General features: G+C 52.9%; 1 protein-coding gene across 2 annotated transcripts in view; it reads left to right on the top strand.

Annotated features, from left to right (window-relative positions):
• FBXO17 (F-box protein 17) overlaps window positions 1-13,971 on the top strand; it is a 37,911-nt gene extending 23,940 nt beyond the window's left edge. For both annotated transcript variants that reach the window (XM_080643831.1, XM_080643832.1), the window contains 5 exons: window positions 1,766-2,131; window positions 2,705-2,816; window positions 9,757-9,852; window positions 10,742-10,877; window positions 12,606-13,971. In XM_080643831.1, coding sequence (XP_080499957.1) covers window positions 1,783-2,131; window positions 2,705-2,816; window positions 9,757-9,852; window positions 10,742-10,877; window positions 12,606-12,749 — 837 coding nt within the window. In that variant the 5' untranslated portion in view covers window positions 1,766-1,782 and the 3' untranslated portion in view covers window positions 12,750-13,971. The remainder of the gene's footprint in view (window positions 1-1,765; window positions 2,132-2,704; window positions 2,817-9,756; window positions 9,853-10,741; window positions 10,878-12,605) is intronic.
• The last annotated feature ends 376 nt before the right edge of the window (window positions 13,972-14,347 follow it).

Below are 14,347 nucleotides of genomic sequence, written 5' to 3'. Positions count from 1 at the left end.
AGTGCAGGCCTGTGGAAGTTTGCTTCTCATCACTTTTCATTTCTGCAAAATAAGCAAGGAGAGAGTGAAGAGTGGAAGGAGTGATGGGATAGGACAGTGGTCGGCAAACCGCGGCTCACGAGCCACATGCGGCTCTTTGGCCCCTTGAGTGTGGCTCTTCCACAAAATACCACAGCCTGGGCGAGTCTATTTTGAAGAAGTGGCGTTAGAAGAAGTTTAAGTTTAAAAAATTTGGCCCTCAAAAGAAATTTCAATCGTTGTACTGTTGATATTTGGCTCTGTTGACTATTGAGTTTGCCGACCACTGGAGGAGATGGGAGAAGGTATGAAATAGTTATCTATAGGAAGTGGATAAGAGAAACATAATCTTATTGCCAGGCAGCTTTAGGGGTTTGAGGGTCAAGTTCATAGATTTGAAGTGTGACCAGCCAGTGTAGTTGTGTATTATTCTTTAGCCACTTTAAACTGTGGGTACAGGCACAGGGTAGGTGGAGGGCTAAATTTAAACAGGGTCACGTGTAAGAGGAAGCCAGAGGAGGAAGGGTGTATGCAAAGAATGTTTGTTTGTTTGTTTGTTTTAATATATTTGTATTTATTTCAGAGAGGAAGGGAGAGGGAGAGAGAGATTCATTGATCAGCTGCCTCCTGCACGCCCCCCACTGGGGATCAAGCCAGCAACCCAGGCATGTGCCCTTGACCAGAATAAAACCCGGGCCCTCAAGTCCTCAGGCTGACACTCTATCCACTGAGCCAAACCGGCCAGAGCTGCAAAGAATGTTTTTAATGATTAATCAAGTAACGTAAATGATTAGGAAAAACTGAGGACTTGAGGAGTGAGGGGAAGTGAAACGGATGGGAGATCACAGTGGTTTGGAAGGATTGTGGGGATTTGAGACTCTGGAGTCAGAGAGCTGAAAAGACAGTTGATGGAAGTAGAGAGATGCCTGAGATTGAAATTCTAAAGAGGCTGCCATGGAGACAAGGTCTCAGACTGACCATGGGAGGGAGGGGCTGAGAGGATGGCAGGTCAGAGAGGCAGGGGTGGTAGAAGGAAGGATCACCTCACTGGATATGGAAGTCACGAAGAATGAAGTTGGGAACAGGGGGAGTGGCAGTGAACCTGAAGCTAAAATAATGGAGAAGTGAGGAATAGTGATCTGGGCCAGCAGATGGTTTCCAAGGAGGGTACCTTCTACTCTGATGAAAAGACTCATAGCTGGGGACGTTGTGGAAGAGAGCGTTGTCTGGAAGCAGCACCAAGGAGCAAGGAGATTTACCCACTAGGAAGGGCCACGGGAGAGCTGGGTTTTGGTTAGAGCAAGAAGGTGACAAGAATGTTCAGTGAAGAGATTGACAGTTCATGAATGCCAAAGGCCTGAGGAGTTGGGATAGGTTGCCGGATGGGATGGAAATGGTTTCATCCTAGGTGGTTTCTCTAGCCCATCTTCAGTATGCTTATGGCCATATATATAAAGTGCTTATGTATACAAGTGCGCAGGCCAGGCATGGAAGCCGTGGTTAGCAGTCCTGGTAGAGTCATGGTCTGTCTGGCCAACGGTCTTTTGGCCAAGAGAGAAAGCCTTCGCCCTCCAGAGCCGGGTGGTAGGGACTAAGTGCCCGGTTTTCGCAGCCATGGCAGTCCCGCTGTCCATTAAAGCTGAGGGAGGAGGGGGGTGGTCACGATCAAGCCGCAGGGACCATGCGCCCTGGGAGGAGTGGAAGGAGGCCAGACTGCCCTGACCTGCCAATTCCTCTCAACCTGCAGGATTCCAGCCGCCAGAGATGGGCGCCCGGCCCTCGCGCAGGCGGACGCCCGCGGACCCGCGCATAGCCTTGGACGCGCTGCCCCCAGAGCTACTGGTGCAGGTGCTGAGCCACTTGCCGCCGCGCACGTTAGTGATGCGCTGCCGTTCAGTGTGCCGCGCGTGGCGCGACGTTGTGGACGGGCCCACAGTGTGGCTGCTGCAGTTGGCTCGCGACCGCAGCGCCGAGGGCCGCGCACTCTATGCGGTAGCCCAGCGCTTCCCGCCCAATAGCGAGGACGAGGAGGAGTTCCCGCTGTGCGCCCTGGCGCGATACTGCCTGCGAGCGCCTCTCCGCCGAAACCTCATCTTCAACTCCTGCGGAGAGCGTGGGTACCGAGGGCGGGTCCGGGTGGATCCGCGGGAAATGTGGGGTGGGGACCACAGTGAGGTAGCAAGTGGGCGTGGCTGGAGCTAACGAGACGGGGGCGGGATCGGAAGTCAGGGCCGGGGCCTAGGGAGGCTCCTTGGAAACTGGGTGGGCGAGGCCAGGGTGAGGCTGGGGAAGGGACGGACTGGAGGGGAGGAGCCAGAGGCTGTGGGCAGTGAAGGGAGACAAATGGAAGGGTGAGAAAAGCGGGAGGAACCAGGGGGCCGGGCCGGGAACCACGCAGTGCTGGGACTGTAGACTCCGTCGGCTCTGCTGAAGAGGAGTTGGGGGAGGGCTGGGGAGAAGCCGATGGGTGTGGGTGGGGCCGGAGCTTGCCTAGAAACGTGAGGCCTCTTTGAAAGACGTGGGGAGGAGGACGTCAGCGAGTGGGCGGGACCCAGGCAGGAGGAGCTAGGAGGCCAGTAAATTAGTGGTGGGAGCGGGTGGGCCGTGGTGAAGGAGCCCCAGGCGGGGCCAGGAGAGAAGCGAGCTGGCAGGCTAATCCCTTTCTTCACTGTATTGCATCCCACAGAGGGTTTCAGAGGCTGGGAGGTGGAACACGGCGGGAATGGCTGGGCCATAGAAAAGAACCTGACACTGGTGCCGGGAGCTCCTTCCCAGACCTGTTTCGTGACTTCTTTCGAGTGAGTGGCCCTTCCCTGGGGCAAGGGCTTCAAGAAGGGTGGGTCCGGACCCTACCCACCAGCTTTCATCCTCACCCACTTTCACCCTCCCCTCAGGCCTGCTATGTACCAGGCAGTTTTCTTCTTTCTGTTTTTTGTTTTTAAAGATTTTTAAATTGATTTTTAGAGAGATAGGGAAAGGGAGAGGAGAGAAACATTGATTTGGGGAAACATAGATCTGCTGCCTCCTGCATGCCCCCCACCAGGAATTTAGCCTGAAACCCTGGCATGTTCCCTGACCAGGAATCGAACCAGCAACCCTTTGGTGCAGGGGAGGATGCCCAAATGAGCCATACCGGCCAGTGTTCAGGCACTGTTTTATATGTCAAGATACAAGAAAAATTCAGAAAGATAAGGGAACTGCAGTGTTTTCATTTGCATTTTAGATGTAGGATGGGGAAAGACATTAAACACATCCTATCCTATATAATAAAAGCCTAATATGCTAAGTGTCCAGTTGTCCAGTCGGCCATTCAACCAATCAAAGTGTAATATGCTAATGATATGCTAAGACAGCTCAACTGCTCGCTATGACGTGCACTGACCACCGGGGGCAGATGCTCCGACCAGTAGGTTAGCTTGCTGCTGGGTCCAGCAGTTCGGGACTCAGTGAGAGGGTCCAGACATGCCCTGGAGCCCTCCTACGGTCCCTCCTTGGCTGGCCAATCTCCCACATCCCTCCCCAGCCCCAATCGTGCACTGGTGGGGTACCTGGGCCTGGCCTGTGCCCTCTCACAATCTGGGACCCCTCAGGGGATGTAGGAGAGCTGCTTTCAGCCTGATCCTGCTCAACACAGGAGCTGCCCCCTGGTGATCAGTGCGCTCCCAAAGGGGGAGCGCCACTCAGCCAGAAGCCGGGCTCACAGTTGGCGAGCAAAGAGGCAGTGGTGGGAGCCTCTCTCACCTCCACGGCAGTCAGACATCCCCCGAGGGCTCCCAGACTGCGAGAGGGCACAGGCCAGACTGAGGGACCGCCCCCCCCCCCCAGTGCACGAATTTCATGCACCAGGCCTCTAGTAAAGGATAAAATAACAACACAACAATCAGATGCTTTACATATAACTCTAATCCTGGCAACAACTGTACAACATAGATGGTATTGTTATCTCCACATTATAATGGGAAACTAACACACATAGGTAACCAACATCTAGTAAACGGTGGAGCTGGGATTTGAACCCAGGTTCCAGATCTTCTGGTTGTGATAAATGCTATGAAGACATCAGAATAGTCTGATTGGTTGGTTGATTCTCTATCCTCATATCCCATACCTATTTCCTTGTCCCCTATTCCCATAGTCAACTATTCTCACATGACATTATCCAGCTTTCTAGTAGCTGACAGTATATTAGGGGTGAAGTAATATCTCATTGCTGTTTTAATTTGCATATTTCAACTTACTAATAATTATGGATCTCTTCATATGCTTATTAGCTTTTTGGATTCCCTCTTTTGTAAATTGCCTGCTCATATTTTCTTTCAGGGTTGATGTCTTACTTTTTTATATATATACTACAGACATATATATATATGGTCCCTCAGCCCAGCTTGCACCCTCTCCAATCCGGGACCCCTTGGGGGATATCCGACTGCCTAAACCGGTGGTCGGACAACCTTCTCACAATCCTGGACCGCTTGCTCCTAATTGCTCACCTGCCTGCCTGCCTGCCTGGTCGCCCCTAACTGCCCCACCCTGCTAGGCTGGTTGCCCCTCATGGCCCCCCCTGCCGGCCTGGTCACCCCACACAGCCTGTTTGTTCAGTCATCTGGTCGTCCCTCACTAACCCCCCTGCAAGCCTGGTCACCCCACGCAGCCTGCTTGTTCAGTCGTTTGGTTGTCCCTCACTAACCTCCCTGCAGGCCTGGTCATAGCCAGCCATCTTGTGAGGGCATGAGGGTTAATTTGCATATTACCTCTTTATTATATAGGACTACAGGCCTGGTGCACGAAATTCGTGCCTGGGTACGGTCCCTAGGCCTGGCCTGCGATCAGGGCCATCTTCCCCAGCTGCCCACAGCCAGCCCCTCCCCCCACCACCACCCACCCCCGGTTCCCCGTTCACCATCTGGTGATTGCTGCCTGACGGCCAGGGGAAGGGACCAAGACGTGGTCAGTGCGCCTCATAGTGACTAGTCCAGAGCTCATTCTGGTCATTCGGCTATTAAGGTCAATTTGCCTATTACCCTTTTATTATATAGGACTAGAGGCCCAGTACATGAAAATTCATACACTGGAAGGGGAGGTCCCTCAGCCTGGCCTGCCCCCTCTCACAGACTGGGAGCCCTCAGGGGCAGGAGGTGACCTGGCAATCAGGGGAAGGCGACGCCCCCATCACACCTCTGCTGCTGCCACTGCCGGCAGCACAAGCCTCGGCCGGCCCTGGTTACCTGAGCCTCGGGCATCCCTGGGCAGCTGGGCAGCCACTATCTGAGGCTTGCCTGCACCACAGGCCCGCCCTAGGCGGCTGGGCAGCCGACATCCGAGGTCTGCCTGCACCTTGGGCGTCGGCTGGGCAGCCACCATCCGAGGCTTGCCTACGCCTCGGGCTGGCCCTGGTGGCTGGGGGGCTGAGGGCAGGTCTGGCCACACCGCGCGCCTGCCACCCCCCTGGTGGGGCTGAAAGGACTGGGGGACTCCAGCGGGGTTGAGGGGACTGGGTGCCGCCATCTTGTGGCTGTGGGTGCCACCATCTTTTTGTGACAACATGATGGTCAATTTGCATATTCCCTCTTTATTAGATAGGACTAGGGGCCCAGTGCACGAATTCATGCACCTTGAAAGGTACTGTGGGCTGCAAGACTGCAGTAGACACAGAGGCAGGTCTCAGCCCATCCTCCACGCCCCCGCCCAGCCCCTCCCTCTGCAGTCCCCGGTCCCCTGTCTACCAGCAGCCCTGCTCTAGCTGCTGCCGCTCCCACACACTGACGGCGCTGGGCCCGCTCATACCCACTGACAGCGTGGGGCGATTGGGGCTAGCGCCAGCAGCGGGTGCTAACAGGGCTGGCACCATCAGTGGGTGTGAACAGCGGCTGCTGCTCCAATTGCCCCTCAGGAACAGGGAGAGGTGGAGAAGCCCTCAGGAGCAATCAGGGGTGGTAGCTGCCGCTGGCACCTGCTGACGGCACCAAGTGATGGCACCAAGTGATCGGGACCAGCGCCAGGCACCAGAAGCGGGTGCAAGTGGTGGCTCCAGCACCAGCTGCAGGTGCGAGCAGGGCCAGTGCTGGCAGTGGGTGTGAGCGGGGCCGGCACCGGCAGCAGGTGTGAGCACCAAGCCTGACCATGGTGTGTGGGAACAAAGAACTTTCAGTAAGCGCCGAAACCGGTTTGGCTCAGTGGATAGAGCGTCGGCCTGCGGACTGAAGGGTCCCGGGTTCGATTCCGGTCAAGGGCATGTACCTTGGTTGCGGGCACATCTCCAGTGGGAGGTGTGCAGGAGGCAGCTGATCGATGTTTCTCTCTCATCGATGTTTCTAGCACTCTATCCCTCTCCCTTCCTCTCTGTAAAATATCAATAAAAAAAAATATAAAGAATTTTCAGTAACCACCAGAGGCTCGCCCCGATGACAGTGACTGGCACCCTGCCCTGTTCTGGTGCCCCCGCTCACCAGCTCCACCATCTCACCGCGGCCAATGCCCACCATGTTCCGCACACGCCTCTTGGTGGTCAGTGCACATCATAGCAGCCGATTGTTCGGCTGTTCCAGTTGTTCTGCCATTTGGTCTATTCCAGGGGTGGGCCAACTTTTTGACTCGAGGGCCACAATGGGTTCTTAAACTGGACCGGAGGGCCGGAACAAAAGCATGGATGGAGTGTTTGTGTGAACTAATATAAATTCAAAGTAAAGGAGCGGAGGGGAGAGCAAGAGAACCGGATAGAACAGCCGGATCTGGCCCGCGGGCCGTAGTTTGCCCACGGCTGGTCTATTTGCATATTAGCCTTTTATTTTATTTTTTATTTTTTTAAAATGTACTTTATTGATTTTTCACAGAGAGGAATAGAGAGCAAGAAACATCAATGAGAGAGAAACATTGATCAGCTGCCTCCTGCACACCCCCACTGGGGATGCGCCCACAACCGAGGTACATGCCCTTGACTGGAATCGAACCTGGGACCCCTCAGTCCACAGACCGACACTCTATCCACTGAGCCAAACCAGTCAGGGCTATTACCCTTTTATTATATAGGATTATTATATAGGATATATTTTTATTGATTTCAGAGACAAAGGGAGAGGAAGAGATAGAAACATCAATGATGAGAGAGAATCATTGATTGGCTGCCTCCTGTATGCCCCACACTGGGGATTAAGCTGGCAACCTGTTATGTGCCCTGACAGGGAATCAAACCATGATTCCTGGTTCATATGTCAACCCTCAACCACTGAGCCACACTGGCTAGGCTGATGTCTTATTCTTGTTGATATATAAGAACTAGAGGCCCGGTGCACGAATTCATGAATGGGTGGGGCCCCTTGGGGCTGATTGGGGCTGATTGGGGCAGGCCGGCTGGGGGGAGGGACCACAGGAGGTTGGCCGGCCACAGGAGGTTGGCTGTAGGAGAACACTGACCACCAGGGGGCAGCTCCTGCATTGAGCATCTGCCTCCTGGTGGTCAGTGCACATCATAGCTACCGGCCGGTTGTTAGGTCATAATGGTCACTTAGGCTTTTATAGATATAGACTAGAGGCCTGGTACACGAAGTTCGTGCACGGGGGCGCGGGATGTCCGACTGCCAGTTTAGGCCCAGGATCGGGCCTAAACCAGCAGTCGGACATCCCTCTCATAATCCAGGACCGCTGGCTCCTAACCGCTCACCTGCCTGCCTGCCTGATCACCCGTAACTGCCCCCCCTGCTTGCCTGGTTGCCCCTCACTGCCCCCCTCTGCCGGCCTGGTCACACCTCACTGGCCCCCACCACTGCTGGCCTTGTCACCCCTCACTGCCCTCCCTGCTGGCCTGGTCGCCCCTCACTGCCCCTCCCCACTGGCCTGGTCGCCCCCAACTGCCCCCCCATGCCGGCCTGGTCAGCCCTCACTGCCCCCCCTGCCGGCCTGGTCGCCCCCCAACCCCCCCTGCTAGTCTGGTTGCCCCACGCAGCCTGTTGTTCAGTCATTTGGTCACCCCTCACTGCACCCCCTGCCGGCCTGGTTACCCCACATAGCCTGCTGTTTGGTCGTTTGGTTGCCCCTCACTGCCCCCCCTGATGGCCTGGTTGCCCCACGGAGCCTGCTGTTTGGTCGTTTGGTTGCTCCTCACTGACCCCCCTGCCGGAGTGGTCGCCCCACGCAGCCTGCTGTTTGGTTGTTGTGTGAGGGCATCCTGACCAATTTGCATATTACCCTTTTACTAGTATAGATTCCTTGTATGTTCTAGATGTCTGTTTCTTGTCCATCCTGGACATTGTAAAAATCTCCCATTCTACCATCTGTATTAACTTGTGCCCATGGTGTTCTTTGTTGTTATTTTCATATGATCAAACTCATCTCTCCCTTTTTTCCTTTAGTTTGTTTTTGAAATTTTGATTTAAAAAATCCTTTCCTATCCTTAAATTCTAACAATATTCTTATATTCTTTTTTAAATTAAATCTTTATTGTTGAAAGTATTATATATGCCCCCTTTTCTCCCCCATTGACCCCTTCTAACCCACCCCTGCCCCCTGCCCTAGGCCTTCCCCATCCTATTGTTATATTCTCTTCTAGTAAACTCTTAGTTTTATCTTTCACATTTAGATCTTTAATCCACCTTTGAATGTGGTGTTAGTTAAGGACCTAGTCCCCCGCTCCATATACTGATCCCATTTCCCCAACACCATCTACTAAAAAACCATCCCTTCCCCATGGAATGGCAGTGCTGCCTCTATCATTTATGAAATTCCCACACAAACTTAGGTTTATACCTGAGCACAGTTCTTCCACCAGTATGACACTATTTCTATATTGTGGCATCCTATCTAATAAAAGGGTAATATGAAAATTAACCATCACTCCATCACAAAGATGGCGGCGCCCATAGCAGCCAGGGTGCTGGACACCGGCAGTGTCGCTCCGGCAACGAGCCCCAGCATCCCACGTACCCCAGCCCGAGGAGGGAGGGAGGGCAGGCGGGCAGGCCTCTGGCCAGAGGCCGGCTAGGGCACGGGACACTGGCATCGTTGCAGGCCAAGCTGAGAGACACCCCCCACCCCGTGCATGATTTTCATGCACCGGGCCTCTAGTATTCAAATAATGGAAGAAAGACTATTTACCAAGGTGTAGGCAGACCACAAGGTATAACCCATGACCCCAGGGTAGTAACAGTAGGGAGAAGGGTCATTCCTACCCCTAGGCCTGACAGGGTTAAAGGCAGGAAGCAGTTACTGAAACAGGACAGAGAAGGCTGTGAGGAGAGGGCACTGTGGAGCTATGCCCTATCATTGACAGACACAATAGTCCTGGGTGATCCCTTGGGAGGGAGCCAGGAGGATAAATATCCTGATTTTATTCTCTTCTCTCACTTCTGTCTTCTGCTGGAGCTTCCCATTGACTGACCCAACAGGAAAGAGAGGGTAAGGGAGATCAGTCCATACATCAACACAACCTCAGACCTTGGGCCCCCACACTTTAGAGACCCCAGAATTCCATGCTCAATGTGGGCCTCCCTTTGTACTCATGTCCAGGTTCCCACAAATATTATGGGCAGGCCTGCATCCAGGCCAGCCTCCTGGAGCTCAGGGCAGGGTGGAAAATGGTAGAGGGATGTGAGAGGCCAATGAAGCTGCTCAGCCCATCACACATCTTGTCTAGAGAACAAACCCTGAGGGGCTGCTTTGACAGCGTTGTCAGAGGAGGCTTCTGGAAGGAGGTGATTTCTGGGCTGTGACTGTCAGCTCCACACCCCTACCATCTCCCCTTCCCAGATGGTGCTTCAAGAGGCAGCTTGTGGACTTGGTGATGGAGGGGGTGTGGCAGGAGCTGCTGGACAGCGCCCAGATTGAGATCTGTGTGGCTGACTGGTGAGTGAAGAATGGCAACCTGCCCCCAGAACCAATGGTGGCAGCAGCAGTTCTGCAAGAGGTTCATTTCATGCCCCCATCGATGCCATGGGCTGGCCACTGCTGCGGTGCCCCCTTCATAGTGAGACTGGCAGGGGAAGTGATATTCTCATGGTTGCTGAGCCAGGGAGGGGCAGAGCCCTGGTGAGCCCAGAGCCCCCACTCTGCACTCTTCCCCACCTTCTCCCAGCAGGCCTGGGGTTGGCATGGGAGCCACTGACTGGCTTGGTCTGATCTAAAACAGGTACCTCCCCTTACCCATCCAACTCCATCACCTGCAACTCTGCCCTGACCCCAAGGGCTTGTAGACACCAAGGCTTCAGAAAAGTGGGGAGCACTGTGCCATGAAAACAGGCTCAGAAAGGGCAGAGGCACCGGCTGGCTTCAGAACCTGTGGGCCTACGATAAGACCCTCTTCTCCACAACACCCAGGTTCCTTCACAAAGCTCTCGGACTCCTCTTCCTTCCATCTCTTGCTTCTCCATAGAAAACCCAATTTCTTCCCTGGAGTTCTGACTCATTCTAAGAGTATCCAGATTCCTACTCCCTCTGGCTCCTCTCCAGAAATACTGGGGGCTACTCCTCTCCTAGGTTATAATTTCTCCCCAGAGCATCAAACTCGACCCCCCTGCCCACCTGAGCAAAGGTCTACAGAATCCACCCCAGGAGCGCCCAGGCTCCACCTTGAAGTACCCAGGTGCTTCCCCCCAGAATCCCAGGCTGAAACCTCTACATATAGGGTGTGGGTGTGTGCAACCCGTATCAAAGTGCAGAGAGGCCCAACCCTCAGCCTCCCAACCCAGAGACTGGGTGTATGGCGGAGGCATCAAAGCTCACCCCCACCTGGCAGGTGGGGTGCCCGAGAGAATTGCGGCTGCATCTACCGGCTCCGGGTTCGCCTTCTGGACATATACGAAAATGAAGTGGTCAAGTTCTCAGCCTCACCCAACCCGGTCCTTCAGTGGACTGAGAGAGGCTACCGACAGGTGAGTCCAGGCATACCTAACTTCTCACTGCTCAAATTCCCTTCTCAGCTTGCCTTCCCGCTGGATGTCTATAATAGTAACAGCTAACAATCCTTGAGCCATTATTACATCCCAGGCCCTGTTCCAAGAGTCTTCCCTATTAATTCATTTCATTAATACAGCCTAAGTTTTCAACATACATTTATTGAGCACCTACTGTGTGCTGATCTAGGTGCTGGGAATGCAGTGATGAATCAAAGTTATTGCTCTATCCCAGTGGTCAGCAAACTCATTAGTCAACAGAGCCAAATATCAACAGTACAACGACTGAAATTCCTTTTGAGAGCCAAATTTTTTAAACTTAAACTTCTTCTAATGCCACTTCTTCAAAATAGACTCGCCCAGGCCGTGGTATTTTGTGCAAGAGCCACATTCAAGGGGCCAAAGAGCCGCATGTGGCTCGCGAGCCGCCGTTTGCCGACCACTGCTCTATCCCCATTCTAAAAGTGAGAAAACTAAGGCACAGGAGGTCAAGTGACTAGCCCAAAGTCACACTAAAGTGTGCAGGGTCTGATTCAAGCCCAGAATGACACCCACGCCTGTGCTGTCAAAATCATCACATCTCAGTTATCAAAGTAGACTCTCAGGTGGTCATTTCCACTCCTGATCTCCCACCATCCAACAGACTCACCATCCAGAAAGATCCCAGTACAAAGTGAGTCAGATCACCAGCCTCCCCTGATTGTAACCCTCCCATGGCTACATCTCAGAGTAAAAGCCAAAGTCCTATCTTGCTGCTATTAAAGGAAATGAGGTACAGATCCATGCTATAACATGGATGAATCTTGGAAACAGTATATTAAATGAAAGTGGCCAGGTACAAAAGGCCACATAATGTATGATTGCATTTATGTGAAATATCCAGAATAAAAAAAGCCATAGACAGAAAACATAGATTAGTGGTTGCCAGGGTCTAGGGGTAGGGAGGAATTAGAAGTAATGGCTAGTGGATATGAGGTTTTCCCGCCCCCCTGGGGTGAGGGAATGTTCCAGAATTAGACAGTGGTAATGGTTGCCTAACATCATGAATGTAATAAAAACCGCTGAATTGTAGTTTAAAACGGTTCAGTTAGGTCAGTGGTCGGCAAACGGCGGCTCGCGAGCCACATGCGGCTCTTTGGCCCCTTGAGTGTGGCTCTTGCACAAAATACCACGGCCTGGGCAAGTCTATTTTGAAGAAGTGGCGTTAGAAGTTTAAGATTAAAAAATTTGGCTCTCAAAAGAAATTTCAATCGTTGTACTGTTGATATTTGGCTCTGTTGACTAATGAGTTTGCCAACCACTGAGTTAGGTGAATTTTACCTCCTTGACCCAGTTTCCTAATTTTCCCCTCACTGTGCTCCAATCACACTCCTACCTCGGGGCCTTTGCACTGACTGGTCCTGTCTGGAACACACTCCCTCCAGATCATCACAGGTGTCGGCTCAAATGTCACCTCAGTGGGCCTTTGCTTACTCACTTTACACCCTGCCCCCCAGCAGAATTCCCTCTGTTCCTTACCCCATCTACCTTCAGTGTCTGGGTCCCCTGCTAGATGGTCAGCTCCATCAGAGCAGGGTCTTTGTGTTGCTTTCCTCACTGCTGTATCCCCAGAGCAACTACTTGATTTGAGGGAGTATCTGATCAGTTAGTTGATGGAGGAGGAAGAGCCCACAAGTCCTCACCCTCTTGGTCTCCTTCCCCATGCAGGTCTCTCACGTCTTCACCAACTTTGGCAAAGGCATCCGATACGTGTCTTTTGAGCAGTATGGGAGAGACACACGCTCCTGGGTGGGACACTATGGCGCCCTCGTGACCCACTCCAGCGTGAGAGTCAAGATCCGCTTGTCCTAGCTAGTGGTCGGCAAACTCATTAGTCAACAGAGCCAAATATCAACAGTACAACGATTGAAATTTCTTTTGAGAGCCAAGTTTTTTAAACTTAAACTTCTTCTAACGCCACTTCTTCAAAATAGACTCGCCCAGGCCGTGGTATTTTGTGCAAGAGCCACACTCAAGGGGCCAAAGAGCCGCATGTGGCTCGTGAGCCGCAGTTTGCCAACCACTGTGTAATCTAGCCCACCAGCCTGATCAGGCCTTTTAGGACCTACTACCACCTACCCAACATCATTGCCAATCAAGGGCAGCTTTGCAGCCAGGAGCCAGAGGATCCCCGCCAGCCTCCAGCAAGCCACATGTGCTACTGCTTCAGAATGGTGGCCCACATGCTACTCAAGAAACCAGGTATCCAACTGGGATGTTCGCAGCTTCCTGAGACAGGGGGTTCAGGGAATAACTGAGACTTTTAATTTGCCTGCAAATTGTTTTCTCCTGTGTGGATGTCAGCTGATAGACTGAGTCAAAAAACAAAGGCCGAAACAGGATTGCTGATGGGTGAAAGCTGCTGAAACCTGGGGACGGTGACTCTGGTTGGCATGTTTCCAGGGTAAGCTGATTGCTAGCGGGGAGCAGAGGCGTCAGAAAAGCCTGCCCTTGAGGGGACCAACAGGGTCATGGAAGGGAACCCTTTCTGCTGTTTTGGGGAGTCTCTGGGATTCCACTATGGGGCCTGTGCAACCTTGTTCAGCACTGCTCAATCAGCACCCCCGCTTTGGGCTAGACTGGCAGTTTCTTACAGAAATTGAGACCAGGTCTGTGCTGTGCCCTTCATCCACACCTCCTGCCCCTGCCTCAGGGACAGCTTGGCTCCTATAAGGCAACACCTTCCTTTTCTCCGTTCAAGCCCACCTGCATACAAACTCCAGGAGCAAGGAGTGCCACGGGTAGTTAAGTGACGTGGAGTCCTGTCCCGACTCCTCTCGTGTCTCCCACTCTTTCCCTATGTAGGCAAAGCCACCAAACTAACTCAATAAAATTGGTGCTAAATGCGAGGTGATAGGGGACTTGTCTGCAATCAATGCACTTATATGCCCCCCTCTCTGATCCTAAAAGGCCTTGTGGGATGTTCTCAATTGTGAGAACTTTAGGTGTACTGTGCTGGAAACGGAGGCAGCTCTGATGCCAGTCCTCAGCAGTTCTCCTAACAGCTCCCAGGCAGGCACCATTATCAATGCCATTTAGTCCAGGACAGTGGTTGGCAAACTGCGGCTCGCGAGCCACATGCGGCTCTTTGGCCCCTTGAGTGTGGCTCTTGCACAAAATACCACGGCCTGGGCGAATCTATTTTGAAGAAGTGGCGTTAGAAGTTGTTTAAAAAATTTGGCTCTCAAAAGAAATTTCAATCGTTGTACTGTTGATATTTGGCTCTGTTGACTAATGAGTTTGCCGACCACTGGTCCAGGAGGAAACAGGCTTGGAGTTTAATGACCTGCCCAAGGTCACCTGGCCAGTACGTAGGGGAGGCAGAACTTGCACCTGAGTTGGGCTCCAGGGCCCAAGGATAGAAGCACAGCTCCCAATCTTAAAATCTAACATGGCAAACTATATGATCA

This window comes from Plecotus auritus, assembly GCF_963455305.1.
Source record: "Plecotus auritus genome assembly, chromosome: 10".
NCBI lineage: Eukaryota > Metazoa > Chordata > Mammalia > Chiroptera > Vespertilionidae > Plecotus > Plecotus auritus.
The sequence above is the reverse complement of the archived record's forward strand: the minus strand, read 5'-3'. Positions and strand labels throughout refer to the sequence as shown.